General features: G+C 47.9%; 1 protein-coding gene across 1 annotated transcript; it reads left to right on the top strand.

Moving 5' to 3' along the window:
* Positions 1-2,641: 2,641 nt before the first annotated feature.
* Positions 2,642-12,888, top strand: LOC144139687 (uncharacterized). Its single transcript, XM_077671975.1, has 8 exons — positions 2,642-2,672; positions 3,303-3,335; positions 4,760-4,798; positions 5,687-5,866; positions 10,111-10,310; positions 11,395-11,489; positions 12,647-12,764; positions 12,874-12,888. The coding sequence occupies exons 1-8, from the start codon at positions 2,642-2,644 to the stop codon at positions 12,886-12,888; spliced, it is 711 nt and encodes a 236-aa protein (XP_077528101.1).
* Positions 12,889-13,770: the final 882 nt, after the last annotated feature.

Genomic DNA, 13,770 nt, shown 5'->3' with positions numbered 1-13,770 from the left:
ATCCACCCTGTGAAGGTGGTTGGAAAGCGAAGCTGCAAACGACACCCACAAACATTACCAATGCGACGTCTCTTGAATTCCCACACGTGGCTCTACAAAGAGTGAAACCAGAGACAAGTGAAATGCACTTAGCCACGCCCTTTATTACGTCAAAGAGATATTCTTTGCTGAGGTTAAATCAATGCATGATTCATGAACGGTTGTTGGTATGTATTGCTGAAGCACACGAGTGGAAACTCTTCTTTTTTTGTAAAATTAAAGGAGACTCAAACGCTGTGTTAGACGACCTCACATCTCCTCCTGTCTCTGCCGCCGCCGACGGAGGCGACGAAATCGGCGGGAGAGATGGAGGAGAAGTGAGATCCCATGCGTTAGTGTGAGCTTCCGTTAATTTTTATAAGTCCTAGCGCATGCGCAAGGCGCGCACACGTCCGCTACATGTGCCGGGGGGCAGCGCACACCGGCAAGAGAGGTGGCGTGACACTATCACGTGGCATTCAGCGAGAACGCACGTGGTAAGCCCGCAGAGGTGCTCGGTGAGTGCACCATCTATCTCCCCTGCCTCCGCGTAGGCTCGTAACTCAATCGGTAAAACAGCGGACTCCTGCTCCGTTTTTCTATTCGTTCCAGGTTCAATTCCCGTCGATGCCAGCAACTTCTGTTATTTGTTTGCGGGAGTTTTCTGTTGACACCAACGGTCGCGACAGAACGCTTGGTAGGTAAAGGTAAAAAGCTTCGCTTTAAAGGAGCCATTAAGAGAAAATGCAAGTTGGTTTTATTCGAAAGATTTCGTGTTTTATAGTGCCCCCAGCGCTTGCCTGGATACAAATGGTGCTTTATTCACTGAGAAATTAAACAATTTAGGTTAAAATTTTGATTTTCCCGCTCAATCGTGCGTTTTCGTGGTCCCAAGTGACATCACGGGAACCGACCGCTCTGCAGCCTAGAATACCTTCATTCACGCATCCGCCGTACAGGGTAGAGACACGTAACGCTGGCGCCGCCATGTTCGGTTGCTCGCTCGCCGCCGAAGCAAGTCATTGTGTCAAAACCGCGCTAAAATTATCGCCGCAACGCGGTTTACTGAAGAAGTTTGAATCATATTGTCTGTTTCGCGTTGCTAGGTCTCGTCTCGTGGGAAACGAAAAGAATAACGCGTTGAGCCCGTTGGCCCAATTGCGGCGGCACGGGACCGTTAAAAGGTTGTCTCCACCCTGTACAGCGGTGTTGGTTTGTTCCCGCGTTTCTTTACGTTCCGTAACCTAGATGGCGCCACCATACCGTGGCAAGCGTTTGGTTTGTTTTTGCCCGCATTTAAACCTGGCTTGTTTTTGTTCTGGGAGAAAATATTCGTTCCCTGAAACAGTGCTCGCTCGACAAATGGGGTCACGTAAGACACCGTTGCTTGCGTCAATCGGCCAGTGTCGTCTGAGACAACCCCAAGCCCCGTAGTGCTGTGCAGCTAAACCAAAGCATGCTGTGCGCAGTACGAACAGCAGAACGCATCAGTACTTCTATGTTTACATGTGCTTTCGTAACTTGCCACTGTTTGTCCCATCATTCTTATTGCTTTGTAAAGAATGTGCCCTAAATTTAAGCGCAAATCGCTCGTTCGTCTAGTTTGTAAGCTCTACCTAATTTGCGTCTGCTTCTGCCAGCCTCCGCCAATCGCAGAGCTTAGCCCATGTGACATCACAGGTTCTGTTGCGGGAAATGAGCTGGTGGGTCGCATGACCATTCCCGTTTTTCCTAATTATGTAGCTTATTTGAGCGAAGTTTACGTTAAAAGTGGTGTCAGTATGATTCTAACGAGACAATCTTTTGAATGAACCAAACTTGTGTTTTCTCTTCATGGCTCCTTTAAAAAGACTGCATTGTCGTGATACCCACGATGTCAATTTTATAGCAATCTTCAGATAATCTGCACCTCAGGGAAAACAGATTAGGCAGCGGGGTCTCAGCAGCCACTTTCTTGCGAGCTCTCAACGACGTCACAGAATCTGGTCTGGGCGGTCGGTGACCATAGCCAACTCCAAGAAACGCGACTGGGCGATTGTAGTGGGGCATCTAGCTCCGTTTGCTTGCGTCCCTTGAATGTCAACATGAAGCATGGTATAACTAGGTTAAAGGAAAATCCGGCGGTCCTATGTACGCAGAAAACTCATTGGGCGCAACCCCATGGGTATGCCCCTCCCCTCTCCCACATAAAATTGGCCGCGTATCGGCTCCTTCGTTGCAAATGTCGACAACGGCGGGAAGGGGCGGCGCGGCGGGGAGGGCGGAGCAGCAAGTTACAGCTTCGCTGGTTAACCATCTGTACGGAGTGCATGGGCGCATTTTAGTGTGCCACTTATTGAGTCTCAGCTGATGTAGGGAAGCGCGAAATTTGAAAGTTTTCATAATGTATTGCAGCTTTATTTTGTTAAAAACAAACGGCATTCGGGGCTTTAATGGGGTTGAGTTGGTTAATAGTTCTTTCAAATTAAACAAGGTTGTATTTTGATTCATGGCCCCCTTTTTTAAAAAGTCATTACACAGTCAGTAGAAATCAAGAAACGCCCCACGATGCATACCAGACGTTCCTTACAGTGCAATTTTGAACGTATCGGGACTCACATTCCTTGCAGCCGTACCAGGGCGCATGGCAAGACCAGTCCCCGCGGAAGAGCCGGGTAAGAACCACATGAGCTTGCGCAGTGTAAGCTTCTACGGATCTTTGCAACGAATTCCCGGGACTTTCACGTGCCAGGCTGTGTACAGCCTTCGGGGGTAGCGAAAGTAGTACGATTGTTAATAAATTTTCGTCAGATAAAAAAAAGAATACGCCCAGCCACTGCTCTTGGATGAATTTCCTCATTCTCTTAGTTTAAAAACCTCACAGCGCTGTCTATTGTAAACATACATAACTGAAATTTATTTATTTTTTGGTTATAGCCTCGAATTCACGGTAATCGCTTTAAACTTTATCGGAGTTCCGGAAAACAAGGGAAGGGCCCTGCGTCCTCTGTTGTTTGCGAGGCTTTACGTGTCATGCTAGGCCTTCAAGCTCGGCATGTGTGGTGAAGAAACTATGTTGCCCATCAATTTTCCTTTTTCCGTGGGCTTCGGGCCCAAAACGTATTTGCTCACCAGGTTTCATTGATCATTCATTTGTTTATTTGCTCATCGCTGTTCCCGAAACTGCGTGCGCAAGTGTCGATTGTGCTAAGTGACTGTCCATGGGACTAAACACTTTTTGTGGTCTCTATTCTTGGCATTACAATATTGTTTATACCTTTCTTTTGCTATTTTTTGAATTTCAGCTCAGGTCACGGAGGGCAGAAAAGAAGCGACAGGTAAAGAATACGTGAGACCACCTTTATTTTAAATTCCGAGAATTTACCTCGACTAAACAATACATGCAAACTGTCCCATATAGTTGGAATGAATTCGTGATGAAATTCTTGCACTAGACGAAAGAGTAGTGAGGAAGGACATAGAAGGCCAAGCGCACGTCCTCCCTTAGTCCTCGTTCATTTGGCTCAAGAATTTCATCGTGGATTACTTGACTGATTGGTGATGTGTGTCTGCGCCTTCGCCTGCACCTTCATTTGCTTTTGGAAGTGCGTTTACTTCATTGACTTTTGGTTGGAGAAACATGCAGAGAGAAAGAGAGAGAGAGAGAAAGAGAGAGAGAGAGAGAGAGAGAAAGAGAGAGAGAGAGAGAGAGAGAGAGAGAGAGAGAGAGAGAGAGAGAGAGAGAGAGAGAGAGAGAGAGAGAGAGAGAGAGAGAGATAGATAGATAGATAGATAGATAGATAGATAGATAGATAGATAGATAGATAGATAGACAGACAGACAGACAGACAGACAGACAGATAGATAGATAGATAGATAGACAGACAGACAGACAGACAGACAGACAGACAGACAGACAGACAGACAGACAGACAGACAGAGAGAGAGAGAGAGAAAACTTGCGCTGTACTTTTTGTGCAGCGCTCGTCCCACCACGCTTCTGGCTGTTTCGTTTGCTTAAAGCTGCTTTGCCCCTGAAGATGCAAATTTACCGTCTAGCCATTGTGCAGTTCTGCTCGACGGTTAGAGTATAACTGAGTAGAACTGAGATACCAGACTAGAGTAGTATAATTCCAGAGTACGCGTGCTGTTGTCGGTGAATATTGTTCGCTAGGCGAATAGCTGAAGGGAAACCTACGCACGCATTCATGAGCGTGATTACGATTAAATGACGAGGAACATACAAGCACATTCGGACCGGTTGTTGCGTTATTATGTAGTGTAGCGGGAAATGAACCCGCTTGAAAAACCCCTGCTCCCCGTATTATCGCAAGGCATGGTACATAATGCCTATATCAATTTTCCCGATTCTCTACATCTTCTGTTGTATTCACACAGCCTTAATTGACTTTAGTGTCCGTATTTTGCCCAACAATTTACATCTGAAGTTCTGTGACCATTGAACCATAAGGGTGATTTCAAGCAACCGTGAATCGGAAAGCCCCTACACTAAGAAATCTGTGTCCCGAAATTTCCACATCAAGATGTCCTGGCTCCCGGGTGGAAAACCTTCTTGCAGTTTGCAGTATACTATGTCGATGAGTCAGCCTACCCATGTTAATTTATATTTAGAAAGCAAAAATAAAAAAATACAACCGCTAAAAAGAAGCCAACGCGCGTGTCAAGCTGGGGTTATACTCGCTACTGTTCTTTGAAACATGTCTTGCTGTTAAGGACCATGTTTTTCAAATCTATTCTGCAGAGACACCCAGGCACCACCAAAATAAGTGGATCACCTACCGTGAGTATAGGCTGAACAGGCAAGCTCCTGTCTGGTTTTAGTCATGAGGCGCGGATAATACGTACTTTCGAGCCGAAGTTGCGTATTTCGAGATAAATCTAACGCTGTAAGCCTCTAGGCTTAAGCCATCGTTGGAATAAATATGTGTGTCAATTTAAGGTTTGTTGTAAGAAGGCTTTCTAAATTAACGGTGGTTTCTTTCTGTCGTGAGGGTATCTGCAGCTGTTAACCCAGTTTAGATATATCTGGGTTCCTGAGCGCCAAAAGGCTCCTTGAAAAACTTGTGTCATATTGTACCTCACCTTGAGTTTTTTGAGCTAATAAAGCTATTTGTGCAGGTTTTTTCTCTTGCCATCTCAAAGGATGGAAAATTAATGAATTAATATAAATCCAGTTGTAGCATCATTCTCAAATCTGAATTCGTAGAGGGCATTGAAATTCTTGAAATAATAAATAAAAATAACATTTTAGTGGAGGAAAATTGTCGCAGAAATTATAAAAGTGTACACCGTTAAAAGCTTACGAACTCAAGCCGCATTTTGAATGCAAATTTCTCTGCATTCGAAGGGCTTATTTTTTTTTTCGCATTGCTTCGCATTAATTTTTCGATTCGTGCCATGTGCGCAGGAATAAATACCCCCTGCGCCTACATTTCTGTCAAAATTTTTGAAAGTCAAATTTCTTCAGGAAATACAAAATTTTTTTAACATTGAATATAATATACAGGAGGAGGTCCCAAGGTTGCCAAACCGCAGGCGGGGCCTCCTAAGCTAGCTGTTGTAAAGCTAACAAGTAGTGAGCGCAACATGGAACCAGTAAGTGCATCAGTCGTTATACTGTACCCATATCGAACATCATTTTCCATTTTCGCTCGCTGTGGTTGTGCAGACGACGCGCCGGTGCGGGTGACGCCCAACGTGCTTCTGTGCGCCACGAACGGCCGCGGCCCCGCCGTTTCCGAGAAGCTGTCGGCGGCCCTGGACGCCTACTGCACGCACGCCATCTACACGGGCCCGCTGGCCATCGCGCGAAAGCAGCCCAGCGGCAAGCTCTACGTCCAGGTAAAAGGTGCGCCTCTCTATGTGCGCAAGCACGCAGAAGCAGCGACTTTCCTGTCACGGTTCGAAAACCACGCTAAATGCAACGAGCAGAAGCGTAAAGTACGCGCTTCTACTCGTCATTTGTGTTTTGCTACATTTTAAGGCTAAAGCATTAGTTCTTTGTTTCAAGCACGCGAGTTGTGAGGTACAGAAACTAGGTGGTACAAAAAAATTCCGCCACCTTCGCATTGAGACGCGAACACTGAGTAAACAGCGGTGCTGGTGGTCATCACTAGCTCTAACTTGGCTTTTCTTTGGTCTGCCGACTGATGACGCCGAGCGCACACGCACACTGTCTTTCTCTTCTAGGAGAACATCTGCACATCAGAGCTTACGTCATCACTAGGCGCAGCCAATCGGCGACGCGCGCCTCCCCGCCCGAAAATCTGCGCCGCGACGCGCACTCTCCACACGGCTGGCCGGTTCCTTGCCTCTTCGCCACGTCCCGTCACACTTCTTGACCCAGTTTTTTAAAGCCAAGGGTTCTGTCGCAACCGTCTGCATCAACAGAAAACTCCCGCGAACAAATGAAAGAAATTACTGGCGCCGCCTGGAATCGAACCTGGACCGGATAGAGAAACGAAGCGACAGCCCGTTGTCTTACCAACTGAGCCACGAGTGCACGCGGAGACGGGGGAGATATACGGTGTACTGAGCGAGCACAGCTGCGGGTTTGCCCCCTGCGTTTTCGCTGAATGCCGCGTGATAGCGTCACGCGACCTCTCGCGACGCTGTGCGCTCCGCCCACGGCAGGTGTAGCGGCCGTGTGAGCGGCAGTGGTTCGTCCATTTCGTCCTCGAAGAGTTTGGACTCGTGTGCAACACTGATACCAAACAACCGGCTACCACCTGTAAAACGAGCATTGACTTAACCTTCACGAAGAATATAACTGCGGTGAAAATGCAAAGTCTGAGTGCGCATCCACCGATCATAAGGCCGTTCTGAACGTCGTGCTTAAAGGGGCCATGCAGACAAGTTTGTTTTTGTTCAAAACATTTTGTGTTTTATAGTGTCCCCAGCGCTTGTCCAGTAGCAAAGGATGCCGTATTCACTGAGAAATTAATGAATTTAGGGTAAAATTTTGATTCTCCCACCAAATCATGTGTTTTCGTGACGTCAGCAATGAAGTCATAAGTACGTGTACTCAAACGAACTTCCACGGCGTCATTCGGCTCTGCAGCCTTGCTTGCTGTCTTGCCCAGATGGCGCTCCTATACTCATCCTCGGACCAGTGTTCGCCGTTGCTTTTTTTTTACTGCATTTCCAGCTGGATAATTTTTGTTACTGTAGAAAGCAACCTTTTCGTGAAGTATGGGGCATCTTAGACAAACAGGGTCCCGTAAGACAACGTCTCTTGCACCAATCGGCCAGTGTCGCGTAAGATAACTCCAAAGCGGCGTACTGCTGTGCAGCTAAAACAAGCATATTGCGCGCAGTACCAACACCAGTATCCGCATCGGTCTTTCTATGTTTACGTGTGCTTTCGTAACTTCCACTGTTTTTCCCACCATCTTTAGGGCTTTAAAAAGAATTTGTCCTAAATTTAAGCGCAAATAGCTCATTCGGCAAGCTTATAAGCTCTGCCTAATTTGCGTTTGCTTTTGCCGCCCTCCGCCAATCGCAGAGCTGTCTGGCATGGCATCGTAGGTTCTGTTGCGGGAAATGAGCCAGTGGGTCGCATGGCCATTTCTTTTTTTTTCCCTAATTATGTAGCTTATTTGAGCGAAGTTTACGTTAAAAGTGGTGTCAGCATGATTCTAACGAGGCAATCTTTTGAATGTACTAAACTTGCGTTTTGTCGGCGTGGCCCCTTCAACTTAAAGTTGATTGATTGTAGGGTTTAACACGCCGACGCAACGCAGGCGATGAGGCGCGCCGTAGTGGAGGGCTCCGGATTAATTTTGACCACCTGGGGATCTTTAACGTGCGCCGAAATCTCGTACACATGGGCGTTTTTGCTTTTCGCCTCCATCAGAAAAGCGGCCGCCGCAGCCGGGAATCGAACCCGCGACCTCGGGCTCAGCAGCGTAACGCCTTAGTCACTGGGCCACCGCGGCGGGTTCCAACTTAAAGTTCAACAGCAGATCAACAACAAGAGGACCAGCCATATGCTTTCGACTACAGATTCACGGAAGTCCTGAGCATCCCCCGAAATGTTTTTTGGACATGCATCTATATTCCAACTCACCTGTTTACCAGTTCTTGCTTGAACCAGAAGACGGGAATATGAATCTAGCGGGGGACAAAACACTCAGGTGGCTCACACTGCAGACGAAGTGCGGTGTATGTTATTATGCACACTGCTACGTGCTATTCACATTTATTTTTTCTGTTGGAAGCTTTTTTCGGTCTTTAGAAGGAACAGTTGACATTTTAAATTTAATATTTCATTTATTAAGCTCGTTATCATCTTTTCATTTCCCGAAAAACCATTTAAAAAGGCCATGAAGACAAAATCCAAGTTTTTTTTTTCATTCGAAAGAGTGTCTCGTTAGTATAACACTAACTCCACTTTTACGTAAACTTTACTCAAATAAGCTATAATAATGACGAATACGGACAACAGACATGCGAAACCCTATAGCTACTTTTCTGCACTCAACTTGTGACGTATTATGGGCAGCTAGTTGCGATTGGCTGAGGCCGACAAAATCCAACAAAGATTAAACCTGGCATAAGCGACATTGGTACTCACGTGGCCCTCTTTTTTGAGCATACCCCATGTTTCACGAAACGATTACTACAAACCGTAACAAAAATAAGTCAGGCACAAATCCGGTTATAAGCTAAGCTAGAGCGGACAGCGGTCCTTGAGCGGTATCGCTGCGCCATCTAAAAAGGCGGGGAGTATACAGGGCAACAATAGATACGTTTCGCCGCTCGCGGTGGCGTTCGTCAATGTACTATTTTTTGTTTTATGTACATGCCCTTAATACGTCATTAATGACGTAACGAAATACGCGATACTGTTAGAGAATTAAAAATTTCGTCTAAATGGTTTACTTTCTCAGTGAACAAATCATTTTATGGTGCGGATAAGCGTTGTGGGTACTATAAAACACCAAATCTAACTTGCATTTTGTCTTCATGAACTCTTTAGAACATCCATCGCTTAAGACTTGTTACTCACTCACTCACTCACTCACTCACTCACTCACTCACTCACTCACTCACTCACTCACTCACTCACTCACTCACTCACTCACTCACTCACTCACTCACTCACTCACTCACTCACTCACTCACTCACTCACTCACTCACTCACTCACTCACTCAATAGCTGAGTGAGTGAGTGAAATAACTATCTAGGAAGCTAACTAAATGCTTACCTACTGGTAATATTCAGCGCGAAGTGCTTCTGAGTTACGCTGTGCGCGCTTGATACGCCGGCAAAGCTTTGTGCATTGTGGTGAAATTAAGCGTGTGGCGGTGAAGCCAGCTCATCAACTATGTTTCGACAAGCCGGAGCCTGGTTGCCGCGAGTCACTCAGACCGGTGAGTCGTGAGTCAAGGGCAGCCATTTGTTAAACCGGTGCGAACTGAGGTCACTTCGAGCTAACTGGTTCCACTGATGCCTAGTTTAGCAAGCTTTCTGCATACGGCGGCCGTGCGTTGGACTCAGCCGTCCCCGTCCTCTCACCGGCGCAACGTGCACCGGCCTCTGTGGAGCGAATCACGGGACTTGTGGGAGGTGTATTGTTCACTTGTACTTTTTGGTGCCGTGCGAAACACACCGAACGCCTGTTGACGGTTGGGAGTTCCGGGTACTTATGCCCGCCCCGACGCGAGCCGGGCAGTGTCTGCTGGGCCGTCGTGGAGAACGCTTCTCTGCCAGTTCGAGTTGTCATGTTGTAAGCACGCCAATGTGCCGCTTCCTGTACCATCGAAGTTATCTACTCGCCATGCATTAAACAAGTTTGGCTCTTGGCTCTGCGTCGTCGGCACGGAGGCAACTCCCCTGCAAGGCTCTCGCCCATCACGTTACCACAACATGATGCTCTCCCCCATGTAGCATGACCTAACTAACCAGCTATCAAGATGGCCATAGCTAACTAAATAACCAACCAACCAACTAGCTAGCTAACCAACTAACGAACTAGCTAGCTGGCTAACTAAATTAACTTGGGTATTGACTGGGTGATGCGTGACTGCGTAACTCCCCCTCTGCTTCCTCGATCGGTTGACGTCCCATCGACTGTCGCGCGACCCAGACAAGGCCGGCTACCGGGTGTTCAGCGGCCTGTCCAAGACCTTCGAGCGGTACCTGTCGTTCCGGTGGGACGCGGCCTCGTGGAACGAAGGCGACATGCTGCAGGCGCTGGTCTCCTACCTGCGCTTCTTCAAGCTGCGCGGCATCGAGCTGGTCATGAGCAGCCACCTGCAGAAGACCAAGTTCCTACGCTTCTGCCAGGTGACAGCCCGTGTACAAGTTTCTGCGCGCCGACGCACTGCGCCGGACGGGCTGAGCGCTGCAGCGGGGACGCAACTGCGTGACTGCGCATGCGTGGCTATGCACAGCGCTGGACTCTCGCAATTGCGTCAACCCCCCCCCCCCCCCCCTCCTTGCAGGTTAAACCGAAAACGCTAACACACTTAGCTAGGACACCTCGACGTAGGTTCTGTTCTGCACTCAGGTTTCTACTCTTCGCGTCTAAGACAACTCTACTTGCCTCGGAGGCCGTAAAGCCTTTTATTAGGTGATCCACTTGGGCCGTGTATACCTATGGAGTGCGTCACGTCACGTTTTACGAACTGACGGACAGATGAGCAGATGTATGGGGAAGTCGAACAAGAATGCTTACGCATTGAAACGGGCTTTTCTCAAGCGTGTAACTGTTTCACATCCCTCCCCTTCATACCGTTACTCCTCCCTCGTTTCTCTCCCCTTCGATGTCACGTGACCACCTGCAATGTTGTTGGTCAAGCTAGAGGTCAAAGTGGGACAGTCCATTCGGCCTCAGATAGACGCCGTCAACCTAGGTTCAGCGTATTGTGTGCAAGCGTTTTCGCGGTAATAAACACCTCTGACAGCTAGCACAGCATGCTTCGGGAAGACCCAGTTTCTCTTCGCCCCGCTATTACACCCGTTGTGCGAACCCCTCAGCATCGGGACTTCCATCGACCACTTCCCCTGGATAAGATTGACCATTCAGGGGCATCTATTCTCACTACCACCTACTCGCTGTCATAGCCCGTCTTGTTGAGGCCAGAAGATTTAGTTTAGAGTGTAAGAAGTGGAACTGTTTTCGGACAGGATCTGGTTTCCTTATCATTGCTTGTATCTTTGACGTTGAAATGATTTGGCACAAACACATATCTACACATGCAGCTGCGTCAGGGGGTCTCGCTCAACAAAACAGCACCTGGCGACTGTAGTAGGTTCAGCTTCTTTATGCCTTAATTAAGATGCGTGGCGGTAATTTATGACGTCACGTGAAATCAACCGGTAGCCTCCTTTGTGCACTCAAGATGTTCGCTCTTGTCTGTACTCACAGAGCTTTGTGTACAAGATGAAGGACAACGCCAGCCTCATCATCAAGGTCGAGAGGACCGTGGGCCTGACCAAAAAACTGTTCGAGAGGCTCGCCAGGCAAGACCTGCTACTACCGCGAATTGCTTGCCACGATGGATTCATATATACTATGCGCCGTGACCTAATGTGTCGTAGTTTTGGAATCTGGGTTTTCTGAATGCTTCCACAAACTACTTTTTTGGACGCGCTACAAGAGAGAAGGTTTAGCGTGAAAATACTCTGTAGAAGACACGTACTCTGCGTTACCAGGGTGGCACTCTCCAAGCCCCTTAAGCACTGTTAACTTGAAGGGACATTTTGTACGTACTGCTTAGAACCTGTACATTGTGGAAAAGGAGACGTTCCGACAACCTGGGCGCTTGTGTGGGTCAAATAGCACGTCATTATTAAGTACAAAAGCATTTTCTTTACGTGTAGTCCTCCTGGTCAGTGGCTGCTGTGGCCTGACCATCGCCTAATGTCAAACTTCTGCGCCATGCTTTCGCAAATTAGTCGGTGTAGGCTCTGCAGGTTAACGAATATGCATTTCTGTGCGCTAAGAATAACTAGTTGAGTATTCGTGATACATCACCATCGAAATTTCATGATTACTTTGGCGAGACGTACGAAGAAAGAGCAACGCGAAATGGGCACTCTCACCTAAAAGTGCCAGTAGCGTTGGAGTGATAAGAGGCATTTAAGGGCACAGACGTAAACAAGAAACAGACGCATCCCCCATGCCGAACCCAACCACAGAGGGCGCTAATAGCACAAAACCTACGCATAGATCCCCAATTAAGCTCATATCTTAGTTTGCAAGTTACACGCATGTTTTACACTTTCTTCCATGGGTCTATAGACAACATGCAGACCATGAGCAGTACAACGCGCCAACTTCAGCCAGTCATAGTTATGCTTTTTTACAATCACACGCTTCCGAGGTTTTTACACACATTTTGTAGTTCCAGGTCTTTTACAATTTTAGCACACGAACAGAGTCAATGCCTTGTTAGCTAAGTGTAAACGCCTCGTAGATGTGAAAGTACCGATTATCAGCGCCTGTTTTTAAGCCGATTCATAAACCTTTCGCGAAACGCATGCGAATAAACTGAAATAAACGACGTACATAAGAATTTTAGTGCTGGGCCCCGCTCACTACAATCTCGTGTTTGCTAGTGCCTCAGAGTATTTAATTTCGTCTCTGTTGGGTCTCCGCATATCGATTCACTGAGCAGCCTTCCGATGTATCTGGTCCTGGAGACGCAAGTGGTGAAGGTGTCCGGCATGCAGACGAGGCGGTTCCCGAACCCCTACCAACCTTTCGCGGGATCCCACCAGAAGGACGTCTACATGGCAAGTCTCGAACGTAACCCACACGCTGACAGTGTGGAACGTTTTCGTAAATTATGCTGGCTTTGTGCGTGCTGTGGGTACGGGTCGGTTACTCTACTCACAAGGGCAGGAAAACGAAAAGTAGGCTTAATGCGCTAAACTGAGGTTCTTAAACGGCTGCATCAGAGCAGCAAAGGAACCAGCGATACTCAATGCAACAGGGACATTAACCACTCGTTTGGTTTGGTTACATGCGAAGAAAAATAACACGGGAAACTTTTCTTGTAAATGTCCTTTGTGTTGTTCTTCGTCGTATGTAATCTATAAGCGTAGTTGGAATAAAAAATTACACCATCTTCCCGCGAGGGGAACCATGGGTAGATGCGACGCATCGTGGGGTTTCCGTTGCGTTTCCGTTATGTTGTTTCCATTTAGCGTGTCAATTTGTTGTTGTTTCCGTTATATTACGTACGGTTGCGCCGACCATCGCGATAGCAGGCCTGTTAGTCTCCATTCAAATCATCGGTGGTCATCGGATATCATCGGAGCGGCGGAACGACTGAGCGGAGCGGCGCAGTTACCGCGTTTATATGTACCGCGCGTTAACGGTGAGGGGAATTAGAGAGAGCAGCGCATGCGCATGTGTTAGTTGTTTAACCGAGCGCTAGCGCGCGCTGACGCGAGCTGGCACGGCGACGGGATCGAGCGCTAACACGCAGATGGCGCTGCGGTGAGAGCGGCGTTAGCGCGCAGCTGGCGCGGCGAGGAGAATGGGGGAGGGATGCGGACTACGGACTACGGAAGATGCCGGAGGGACAAGGCGAGTCAAAGAGATGTGTCGCATCTATAAAAATGTTTTTCAATCAAAACTTTGGGTGATGGTAAGGAGGGGCAATTGAAGGCGAAACACCATGTCGCACCTAGGGCTTAGCGACGAAGCTGTCATCGTTGCGAAGCGGGAGGGCAGGGCGCCGCCACGTTGGTCAACTCTACGTACGGAAGCAACGTAAGGAACGCAACGTAAAAG

This window comes from Haemaphysalis longicornis, unplaced genomic scaffold (genome assembly GCF_048455015.1).
Source record: "Haemaphysalis longicornis isolate Haplotype H1 unplaced genomic scaffold, Haemaphysalis longicornis Haplotype H1 scaffold_5, whole genome shotgun sequence".
Taxonomy (NCBI): Eukaryota; Metazoa; Arthropoda; class Arachnida; order Ixodida; family Ixodidae; genus Haemaphysalis; species Haemaphysalis longicornis.
This window is presented reverse-complemented; position numbering and strand designations above follow the sequence as displayed.

Bases quoted from the DNA above. Each gene is read 5' to 3' on its own strand.
- LOC144139687 (XM_077671975.1), top strand. From the start codon at position 2,642: ATGGCAAGACCAGTCCCCGCGGAAGAGCCGG. The intron at 10,311-11,394 runs GTGACAGCCCGT...CTGTACTCACAG, and splicing joins AGTTCCTACGCTTCTGCCAG to AGCTTTGTGTACAAGATGAA. The intron at 11,490-12,646 runs GCAAGACCTGCT...TTCACTGAGCAG, and splicing joins CTGTTCGAGAGGCTCGCCAG to CCTTCCGATGTATCTGGTCC.